This window comes from Leguminivora glycinivorella, chromosome 19 (assembly GCF_023078275.1).
Source record: "Leguminivora glycinivorella isolate SPB_JAAS2020 chromosome 19, LegGlyc_1.1, whole genome shotgun sequence".
Lineage (NCBI taxonomy): Eukaryota > Metazoa > Arthropoda > Insecta > Lepidoptera > Tortricidae > Leguminivora > Leguminivora glycinivorella.
The window spans coordinates 15,313,740-15,325,974 of NC_062989.1; the positions used below are offsets into that span (position 1 = coordinate 15,313,740).

Consider the following 12,235-nt stretch of genomic DNA (forward strand, 5'->3'; position numbering starts at 1 on the left):
ATAGCTTAACTATGCTTTTAACTCTGAAATGTCCACTATAAAATGAGCTAGAAATGGATCAACAATTAAAGTCCGTGACCGTACCCCAAAGGTAATTTTTCTGTATGGTACTGAGGTACGTTTTTTTCTTAGACTTTATCTGTCTATACGGAGTTATATATGTCTTTGACAATAGTCATATATTTCTGAGCAGACTTTAAAAAGAAGTGTTTAGATCATATTGAACATCTCATCTGGCTTCAGCTGCATTAAATTTAAAAATTAAACGGATATGCTTTAAGAGGTCACTTCCGCCCAGTGGCGCCCTCTTTGGGGAGGATTGTGTTTTCTAATAAACAATTAATTTATTTATGATGTGCATTATTTGGGAGCTGAGAGCTCTAAACCATCTAGGCACATATATGTACATATATTGTAATATTAGTTTAACTAAGGAAAATACAAAATATGTCATGATGAAACCAAGTGACAAAATATGTCATGATGAATGATCCACTTACAGTGAGAAAGCACTCTGAAAGGTTATCATAGATGTCGCTACTGCAACCGCTGGCCACTCAGATGAAGAATACTATAGATTTGACGTAAGCGTACACCCGTAAGGGACAGATATAGAATAATGGAGCGAAATTAAGAAGTACTTTAAAAATGGCTGACAGTTTACCATAAACAACCTACGTAATCTGGGCGGATAATAAGCTTGACGTCACGTACATATCCCTTACCGCATGTGACGTATACAATATTTGTTCAAATTTGAACTATAACAGTTGTCAGTAGAGTAGAATTTATAACGGCCAAATGTGGAACAATATGCGGTAAAGGGTTTTGTTTGCCACAAACTCGTTTGTGGCAGCGGCGGAAAAGTGAAACTATGACAAAGACAAACAATAACATTTTGCTCTCTGTCACTCTTATTATAATTTGTATGTGACCATCTCGTTCGGTAGTGGTATTATTATTTGGCTGTCTAGTCTATAGTATCCTTTGTTTAAGGCTGGCCATAGGTTTGTGTTGCCTACTTGCCAAGATAAAAATCTTCTAAAATGTATGTGATTTGACAGTGACAGCAGGTGGTTATAGTGGCGCCACCTGATGTAATAAAATGTCAGTTTGCTTCCTCATTCATATTCAGTTGTACAGTCAAGTGTAAAAATACATCTTACTCAAATATGTCCCATAGCATCTTAGTCCGGTGTAATAAGAGCGTAGTACCATATTTATGAGACGATTTTTTCGATACATATTTTTGCACTTGACTGTATGACGGACACGATTATTGATAAAGTGTGTGTGAGTCATAGATTTAGAATTATTAAACTAGATTGTGGAATCACATTTTTTGCCATACTAAATTGAACCTTATCACTGAGATAGAAAGTCGATCGTATCAGACTAGCGAAAACGGTCCACATGAGAGGGGATTGTTTGGGCTGTTGTCCCTCTCGCACGTGTGGCCAGTGTTAATGAGGTTACCATAGTAGTAGTATTTTTATCTGTATATTACCTGACTTTATAACTTCTTATATTATTTTAGTGTTATATTCAAACTCTATAATCATATTGTAATTATTTTGATGCCAATAAATCAAAGATTTGTATAATTAAAAAATATGTTCAAATGGGTATTATTAGATTTGGTAGTAACTTTGAAAATTGACTGGTATCCCCAATATATGACAGTGATGACGTCACTGAATAATGTTGACATTGTCAGTAAGTGCGAGAGGGACACCAGCCCAAACAATGACCTCTCATGTGGACACACTTTTTGACCTAACTACTCATTCTGGTTTAACTGTAATTCTGTGGTGTGAGTACACTTCGTCTTTTACCTTCGTACTTTTACGGAAACTCACGAACGTGTCATGCTATTTCAGCCAGTCTCAGTACTAGTACTTACGGTTACCGAACTAGCATGACAAATACGAACATTTCCGAGAAAATACGACTGAAAACAATTATGCACGACATCTACCGTTTTATACGACTTTTTAATTTTTATATACATTTACCTTCTAATATCATATTTAAAATATATCTTTGACAAGGTATAAATGGTTTTGTACTCGGATGGAATATCAGTATACCTACAGTGTGCATTTGAATGAACGAATTAATTTATTTTGACATGTACAATTAGGTAACCTCATTTTTTAAAGATTTGTAATGACTGTCGGTGAATGGAGGTTAGCTGCCGCTCCGTTGTTTGTTCATCATAAAAACCAACATCTATTTAATGCTGTCTGTACATAGGAGTTTTTTTTTTAAATGTCGAAAACCAAACTTCATAAATCCTGGTATTTTTAGTTCGTTAGTACTAAGAATAGCACTCTCCGTCCCACCATTTAAAAATTGTCTCAAAATGTCCAAGTTTTCAACACTTTTTTTATGAACGCTCACATATTCCTGGGTCTACTCTAGATCATGATGATACCTAATTAACATTTCAAGACAGGTACATATTACATTGACTAAATTCAAGCTTGGTGCAAAAGGTATAACATACCTACCTACTTATCTATTATGGTCAGACCATAGTGAGCAAATATTAAGTACTCGATTTACTTTTTTTTGTCAATTTTCTTTTATATACAAAAACTATCTAGGAATACAATTGACGATTTGAATAAAAACTTTGTACTACATATTTTTTATAAGCTTACGGCACATGGTAAGTCAACACAGTAGCCTATGAACGGTTGCAACTCCAGATCTGCTAGCAGGACTTGCATACTCGCGCGTGAGTCATAGTTGGAGTCGCGCTAAATGAAAGTCGTGCTCGTCGGTCAGAGGTGTCACAAGCGCGTTGTCTATGATTTTTAAGGATTCTATGTAGGTACTATAGACATGCAGGTCCCTTGCTATTAATACTATAATCATGAGAGCTCTAAAATTGGCAATAGTTAACGATTTTCAAAATACTTAAGTAAATAAATTCAGAATCCCAATTTCATAGCTAATAAAAAGATTTTTAAACATAATCGTACCTATAACACCAGATCAACCGTGGAAGTATTTTAAGGCAAAAATATATTAAAATATTTATATACCCTTTTTCTAGTGTCAAAATCGTGAGCCAGACTAAGCTATACATGTTTTAGCCAGCCTTTTGAGCTATTTAATTAAGAGAAAAATCCACCAGCGTACCTTAAGTCCTACAAAATTTAATCTATATCCAGTTTCTTGAAGTTCTTATTCAACGCCTTGTCTCTTTTCTTATCAGGGTACGCTCTGGCCCTCTGTTCTTCTTCTGCAGTGAAGTATGGTTCCAAAGCTTGCAGTTGCTGCATGCACTTCTTGTGCAAAGTTTGTGTGTCAGGGAGGGTGCCTCCGTAGTCGGGTGGGAGGGCGGAGCGAGGGACGACTGTTTCGTAGAATTTCTCTAGATCTTCTGTCTTGCTGTGGAATTTTAACTGGAAAGAGGAAAACCGTGGATATTAATATTCTCCTATCTCAATGATTAACACGTTCGTGAAAACTAGACCTCTAAATATATGTGAGTGTGCACGGGAAAACGTCCCACTTTGTCGATTGCTGTAAAGCAGCTTTGTCACTTTATTCATATAAAGATACAAGTAAATCTCGCCTTAATGGTGATCACATATGATAAGGTACAGCGGCACCATTTCGAAAGGGGGGCAATTGCAACTAATCAATTTTTTTTAAATACAGTTTCCACCGGTTATATACGGCACGTAGTGGACACATGTAGAACTCAATAGTGTAATAATGGAAAAAATGGATCAGTTACAATTATCCCCCAGTCGGGATTTGCCCCGCTGTACCTTATAAAAATTGTAACAAAGAAGGATTATTGTAGGTACTTATCGCTCTAACTACGAATAAAAACGATAATAAGTAAATGCAAATAAATTGAGATAAAGAAAACAATGTAACTGATATAATCTATGTAAAACGTTTGAAACAATGAAACTGATATAAAACATTTGATATTACATGTGTTTATAAAAATAAAGGAAATAATCATGATAGATAATCTAGATAAAATCTGAATGATAATATCAAAGGAAAATGTCACGGTCGATGCTCACAAATGCTAACGTTTTTCGGCATTATATCTAATGTACTACATCAAAATAAGCATGTTATAAAATAACAAAATGAAATATCTTTTAGCACAAAGCAGATTTTTTCAAATGCAATTTTTAACATCCCCAATACATATTTATAGACTTTGTGGTTCTCCTACTACCCAATGAGTAACTAGTACCTAGACATAGACAAAAGACTTTTCTGTTCTGCATTTTGGGGCAGTTTTCGATACCCTGCCACGAAATGCTGGAACAACATACCCTTTTCATTTAGATGACATTATATAACAATCGGTTTGATATTTGCCAGTCGCTTTTCGGTGGAGGAAAACATCGTGAGGAAACCGGACTAATTCCAATAATGTCTAGTTTACCCTTCGGGTTGGAAGGTCAGATGGCAGTCGCTTTCGTAAAAACTAGTGCCTACGCCAAATCTTGAGAATAGTTGTCAAAAGCGGACCCCAGGCTCCCATGAGCCGTGGCAAATGCCGGGATAACGCAAGGAGGATGATGATATAACAATCAATTTGACAGCATCTCGAATAGGGCCTCGCGGAGAACCAACTTCCAAACTGGCGCAAACATTTGATGCTTGAACTGTCAGACTATCGAACTTCTAGACTCTAGAATCTAGAGCACATTGTCGCTTACCATAGGAAATTTGCAGTTTTTGAGAACGCGACTTAATTGCATTTGATATTTGTTAGTCGCTTTTAGGTGAAGGAAAACATAGTGAGAAATCCGAACTAAATTGGAATTATCCAATAAGGCCTAGTTACCCTTCGGATTGGAAGGTCAGGTGGCAGTCGCTTTCGTAAAACTATACCTACACCAAATCTTGGGGTTAGTTGTCAAATAAATGGTCAGTGGGTATTAAACCTTCATTTAGTTTAGAAGAATGGTATACTTTTTATGTTACCTAATCCTTTTTGTCCTTTGCAAACAATAAACGATTGTTACTAAACAATGAGCAAACACTGACAATGAAAATATTTTAGCGTAATCAAAAGTGTATCAATAAAAAAAAGTTCGTTATAAGTAGGCATTGTACAAGCCTTAAGTTGCAGGCGTCCATAGGTTACGGTGACCGCTTCCCAGCAGGTGGACCATATGTTTGTTTGCCACCGACCTAGTATAAAAAACCATATCATAGGACGTACCTATAGTATGTATCTTTAGGGATTTAAAAAAGTGTAAGTAAGCGAAGAGTTGGAATTCCATACATCAGTAAATGCGGGTTATTTGTATAGGCATAGTTAAGCGACAATCACGCGATTCACGCGTCAAATAGCGTAAATTATCAGTATCACTACTCGATACTAGGTGGCAACTGTGTCTCGTCTGCCAAAAAAATAATATTAGAACAGTTTACAACTTATATTACAAGCAGAAGGAATTGAAAACAGAATACTGATTAATACTATTGTAATATTAGCTAAAAATTGGTGAGCATTAGACTTTTCGTTCGTCGCGACATCTATTGACAAGTAGCAGTACTGATAATTCACGCTAGTTGACGCGTGGTTGTCGCTAGATGTCACTTAACTATGCCTATACAAATAACCCGCATTAAATGATGTATTGAGTTACAGCTCTTCCCTTACTTTTTCTTTTATTCCTCAAAAGGCTCCTTATGCCACTTGAGGGTACCTAAATGAAAACATTATACGACCAAATAAGAAGGTTAAGACAGGTTGCTCAGAGATAAATCCGCTTGGTTTTTGTATTTGGTTGGTTAACCGACAAATGTTTAACTACTCAAAAATTTCCAAATTAATTGTTTACGTTCTTTTAAATACCTATAGAACAGACTAAAAGTCGCCGTCAATAGAATTTGTGAACAATGTAAACATACCTTGTAGTCAAAATGTCTTTAATTTCCATTCTAACTCATCAGATACTGTCTAAATCCATATGTTATTTAATCAATTCATATCACATTATGATCCTCAACCTTTAAAATAATAAAATTGTGCAAAAATATTGATATTTTATATAATGGTTTGTTTACATTGTTGACAATTTCTATTGACAGCGATTTATCTGTCTGTAAGAATATTCTCGATCAATGACTTAAATCAATGACTCAACCTTTTGCTTTTTCCTCATTTTTACCGTTTTTTTCTCTGTTACTGATTTTTGTAGGTACTTGCTTAGTCTATTCATAATTGTATAATAGAGATACTTAAAACCTAGTGAAGTTAATTTCTAGACTCTATCTGTGAGAACCTATAATTGGCCTCCTGTTTCTATTGTTCTGCTAATGTTTCATGTGCGGTTTTCCAATAAATAAGTAATAAACTCAAAAATCACTAGACGGATTTTCATGGCGTTTTCACCTATTGATAGGTCTTTCTCATCATGGAACAATGGTGTTCCGGACCTTTGGGAGGGGTGCGCGGGGCCGAAGCCAACGCGTAGAGGACTTTTTGACACTTTGATGAAATGTAAGGGGTACAACACCGCGCGGATGTTGCCCTTGCCCGTATCATGGGCACACGCAGAGGCAACACCCGCCAGGGTGTAAGGACTATTTGAGAGTTAATGGAATCTAAAATGATACTATTAGAGTTATTATTGAGGAAGGTTTAAGTGTATAATTTCTGAAGGTTTCTTGAAGTTCGAGTAAAGTAAGGGCGAAGCGCTAATAGGCTACTTGACCCTTTTTCAAAGTATGTCTTATATTATTAATTACTGTCTAATTAAACGAAAAAAAATACTACCATATTTTATTACGACTTAAAAACCCGCAAAAAAATTATTTAAAGTTTACTTTTACGTGATCAGGCAAAAACAACATCAGCCATATTAATCTATAGAATATCTATGACATGACGTCAGTATATTTAGAAAAAAATATTTCACATTGTCACACCCGTCAACCACTATGAATTTTAATACAATAGAGGTTGCTTCTATGGAGATCAGATTACTACCTCTAATTTCCATAGTTGATCTGAATTATGTGACGTCACTCCATTGGCCAACACCGTTTTCGGAGTCCATAATTAAAAAAAAACATACACACATATTTAATTAAAAATACGCAGTCATCATCACGCACTTTTAATGCCCGCAAGCTATAAATATTGATTTCTTAAGTCAAATACTACAGAAAACAATAACTTGATGTGCTAAATTCGATACGAGTCTAGTAGCCTATTTGGTGGAGTATTTACACGTTTATAATATGACTCATTCATTACTTTTATTTTCCTCAGATTTTACACTTTGAAGTTTGAAGTTGAGGTTGACAGAGAACTGGGACTTTTGTGTTAATGTCTCAAAATGGGCATTATCATAACCCATCTCCAACAAGAGGAACAACCATACCAGTTTGGGGAGAATGACACTGTTCAATGAAACCCATGAACTAGGGCAGATTTTTGCTATGAGACTAGGCTTGTGTCGCTCACGAACTATGAACTGTTAGGAATAAAATCCCATCAATGACCGAAATGAACTGAATCTTTCCGTGCTCTGTGAGTCGGTCTTTGCTCATTTAGTACAGTACAGGGTCGGCGAGCGCGAGCGGTTTGAATCGAGAAAGAGTGTGTGACTGCGCCGACCGGGAGCGAGCTATTTAGCAGAGCAACACAAAAACGTCAAGTTTTCATATTAAGCTTCGGTTACTTACAATCTTTCGGCCCGGAATCGTTATTATCTGTGGACTATTCGTATCATTTTGACACTAGTCGGTCCCATTCGTTCTGATCTTTCCGACCGTAGTGGTCGCTGGTCTGACTGAACTAAATGAGCAAAAGACCTAAAAGAGCTAACTAGTTCGTGGAAGCGATTGAACGAGTTCGGAGCGCTCCAATAAACGAACGAAACGGCACAAGCTCATATGAGACCAAGCTTTCTAGTGGATTCACCTAGAGCTCTTAAGCAAGATCTACACCTGAACCTTGATCTACCAAGGGAATCCTCAAGAGGATCAGATATTCATCAACCTACTATGTCGTATCGTAGAACGTCGAAAGGGGCGTAAAGGGGCTGATGAGGATAAGGAGCTTGTGCAGGTGGATGACCTTTATTCTGCAATTCTGGATATCTGAAAGTTTTCTTACACAACCATGGAAGCTTTCCCAGGGTATTCTAAGGAAGTTGTCAACGTACCATATCAAAGAACTTCTCCGTAAAGGGTCTGATGATCAGCAGCTTGTGCAGGTGGATGGCATCCATTCTAAAGGTTCTGTACGACCGAAAGTTACAACCATGGATGGCTTCCCAGACCACCATGTCATTGAAATTCTTCTCCATTAAGGGTCTGCTGAGAATGATCAGCATGCGAATGTCAATGACTCAAAGTTTTCTCTTACCACCCTGGTAAACCCCAGGATATCAAGGAGTACGAAGAAGAATATCAACCTACCATGTCAAAGAACTTCTTCTCCATGAAGGGCCTGATGAGGAGGATCAGCTTGTCGACGATGGGTTCGGAGTTCAGCACGTGGATCGCCTTCATGCGGATCGGCCACGCTTCTTGCACGAAATGGAAGAACTTTCGGAGGGATCTGGAAGAAAACGATTGATTTTATAGTTTTTTTTAAACTTCTAATGCGACTTCCAAAAGTTCCAAATGACAGCGCGTAACACTCAGTCAGTGTTACGTTGCGTAAAATGCCGCTTACTCAGCGCGTAACATTCTTCATGTCGTTGCGCTGAACGCGACTCACTCATTCCATTCATTCACTGATTCACTCAGTCAGTGACAGAATGGTTTTGAATGGTGGAGTGGTTGGTTGGAATGTGTGTATTTAGATCGAGTGCAAAGTTTATGTTTGTTTTTTCAATAATTTGGGCAAATAGCAATGTAAAATATTTAAAACAGTAAAAAGACAGATGTAACTAAACGCAAACTGACAAAATCTTAATTGGAATAAGTTTTTTTAAAGTGTAATCCTCACTGTATGGACTTTGGTCTGAAATAAAGATATATATATTTTCACCACACCAACTGTTAAAGGCTTACTTTGCTATTCGAAAACAGATAGCAAAATTGCATTTTATCCACAAGAGTGTTAAGTAATTTTATACAAATTTTAACTTGATGTCTTAAGCTGACTGGTAGAAATTACCTATAAATGATGATGTTGAATCATAGGTATTGAATAAATGATGGATATGATTTAGTTTGATGGTTTTATAGTGAATATTTTGTTCGTATCGGTGTGGTGAAAAATTATGTGTTTCACACGATAGCAAAGTTTATTTAACCTGCGTGAATTGAAACCCTCGCAACGCTCAAGATTGCATTGGAATCTTTCGCTTGCTCGGGTATCAATATTGGCACGTGCGGTTAAACAACAACTTTGCCCCCTTGTAATTCATATAATTATTTTTTAGATGGATTATTTTTTGCGGATGTAGATGTGGTGACAAAGATTGAGATGGGTATATTAAGGTGGTTCGGGCATGTAGAGAGGATGGATGAGAGGAGAGTAACGAAGAAAGTATATGAAAAAAGAGTGGAAGGGTCAGTTGGAAGTGGAAGACCTAGGCGAACTTTTCTTGTTCAAATCGGGGAAATATTGCAAAAAGGCCAGGTCAGAAGTACTCGAAACCGACGAGCGTGTATGAGAAACGTTAGGAAAGTGTGTGAAGCGAAAGTGATTTGTCAGGATCGTAGTAAATGGAAATCCGTGATCTCTGCCTACCCCTCTGGAAAACAGGCGTGATTGTATGTATGTATTTTTTATATATTTTCGGGGTTGATGTTACGAAGTTTCACTTCTTCCTAGCGGAGGGACTCCATCACTCCACGCAGTGTTTTTTTAATTATTTTTACAAGTTACATAAGTGCCCGTGTGGTAACGAGTTAAGAATTTCACCAACCCCTTTCTTCCTGTGGGTGTCGTAGAAGTCGACTGTGGGATATGGGTTAAATTGTAGTTTAGACGAGAGGCTGGCAACCTGTCACTGCAATTTCCTTTTCTTTCAAACACTTTAATTGCCAGGAATGGCACTGAAACTTGAGTTGTTTCATGTGCTCTGCCTGCCCCTTTATGGGATACAGACGTGATTGTATCTATGAGTGTTGTTAGTAAAAAAATCTAGAATAGGCTAGTTTCCTACTAGTCAAATCAGCTTCTTTTTATGAACTTGTAACTTGTAATATGCCTACTTGAAAAATAAATATTTCATTTTCATTTTCATTTTCATTCATTTTCAACTGTCAAAACGATTTGCTAATATGAAATTACTATAAAACACTGAGGAGTGACGTCACGGTCAATTCATTTACTTTATATCTTTCTCTTTGACTTATTAAATATAAATTAAGTTTAAACATAATTATTGTCCATATTTTTCTTCTAATTAGGTGGTGCTTTATTTCGTGCACTGGATAAAATATTTTATTTTAAGTATAGGAAACTAGCCTATTCTAGACTGTGTTTGAGACTTGACTCCGAATTATGATGTGTTTACAATGGGCTGATGAAAATCAAATTATAAGAGTATTTTATCCCTCGTAACGAACACTGGCAGCCCTGGCAGGCACTAAACAGTTCCAGTATTTTGATTGTTTATTTTCAGTACAGATGGTCGTTTTTTTACGCACTAGTTCGAGAAGTGGTTCATTATATGCCAGGTCGAAACTTCGGAGGCTCATCTGTACTGAAAAACGTCGTACGATACACGTGCAAAAAGGAAATTCGTAACTCGTGTCGATTTAAAACACTCCCTTCGGTCGTGTTTTAATTTATCGCCACTCGTTTCGAACTTCCTTTTTTACGCACTTGTATCGTAATGTACTATTAAGTAACCAAGAGTATGTATTTATCTTCGTAATGGTGTTTAAAACGCAAGGCTTACAGGATACCTAAGTAAATATTAGGCGTTTTAATTTTATGACTACGACCTCGACAGGTTTGCAGAATAGTTAACGACTCTATTTAGGACTTAAGTTATGGTAAGTGATACTCGTATTAGTGTGCATATATATTGAGCCTGGCAATTTCACCTTTTTATTTTGGAAAATATCATACTTTTTCTACTAACACATATCTTACCTACCTACTTAATATAAATTGTACAGTAAGGTACGCAACTCATTAGAAAATAAAAAAAAATATATGAAAAGTTTGAAACATTTTTTTTTTCTTATTAGGATCGCAATAGTTCACGATTTTGAGCACAAAAAAAATCTAAAAGTTAAATCGACAACTAAATAAAAACCGGCCAAGAGCGTGTCGGGCCACGCTCAGTGTAGGGTTCCGTAGTTTTTCGTATTTTTCTCAAAAACTACTGAACCTATCAAGTTCAAAACAATTTTCCTAGAAAGTCTTTACAAAGTTCTACGTTGGTGATTTTTTTCATATTTTTTAAACATATGGTTCAAAAGTTAGAGGGGGGGACGCACTTTTTTTTCCTTTAGGAGCGATTATTTCCAAAAATATTAATATTAGCAAAAAACGATCTTAGTAAACCCTTATTCATTTTTAAATACCTATCCAACAATATATCACACGTTAGGGTTGGAATGAAAAAAAATATCAGCCCCCACTTTACATGTAGGGGGGGGTACCCTAATAAAACATTTTTTTCAATTTTTTATTTTTGCACTTTATCGGCGTGATTGATATACATATTGGTACCAAATTTCAGCTTTCTAGTGCTTACGGTTACTGAGATTATCCGCGGACGGACGGACGGACGGACGGACGGACAGACAGACATGGCGAAACTATAAGGGTTCCTAGTTGACTACGGAACCCTAAAAAGGCCTTTATAACTTTAATACAACAACGGATTTTTGAGATCATGTCTTGCTACAAAATAATAGTACATTACGATACAAGTGCGAAAAAAAGGAAGATCGAAACGAGTGGCGTTCGGTCGTGTTCTAAATAGACACGAGTTACGAATGTCCTTTTTGCACGTGTATCGTACGACGGTTTTCAGTACAGATGGCCCTCCGAAATTCGACCTGACATAAAATAAAATTTGAACCACTTAACCACGCACGATACACGTGCGAAAAGGAAATTCGTAACTTGTGTTTTAATTTATCGCCATTCATTTCGAACTTTTTTTCGCACTTGTATCGTAATGTACTATTAGTATAAGGGAAAAATTATACTACACATCTGATTCTAATACACAGCTGTAATAATATTATGAATGGTCTCCGTGATGAGAAAACATGATGAATACTAGATTATTATCAATAACAT

General features: G+C 36.5%; 1 protein-coding gene across 1 annotated transcript in view; it reads right to left on the reverse strand.

Moving 5' to 3' along the window:
• Nucleotides 1-1,691: 1,691 nt before the first annotated feature.
• Nucleotides 1,692-12,235, reverse strand: part of LOC125236534 (alpha-tocopherol transfer protein-like) — a 53,142-nt gene continuing 42,598 nt past the window's right edge. Inside the window, exons 4-5 of the mRNA XM_048143371.1 lie at nucleotides 8,431-8,572; nucleotides 1,692-3,416 (exon numbers count right to left, since the gene is read on the reverse strand). Of these exons, the coding sequence (XP_047999328.1) occupies nucleotides 3,168-3,416; nucleotides 8,431-8,572 (391 nt within the window). The 3' untranslated portion in view covers nucleotides 1,692-3,167. The remainder of the gene's footprint in view (nucleotides 3,417-8,430; nucleotides 8,573-12,235) is intronic.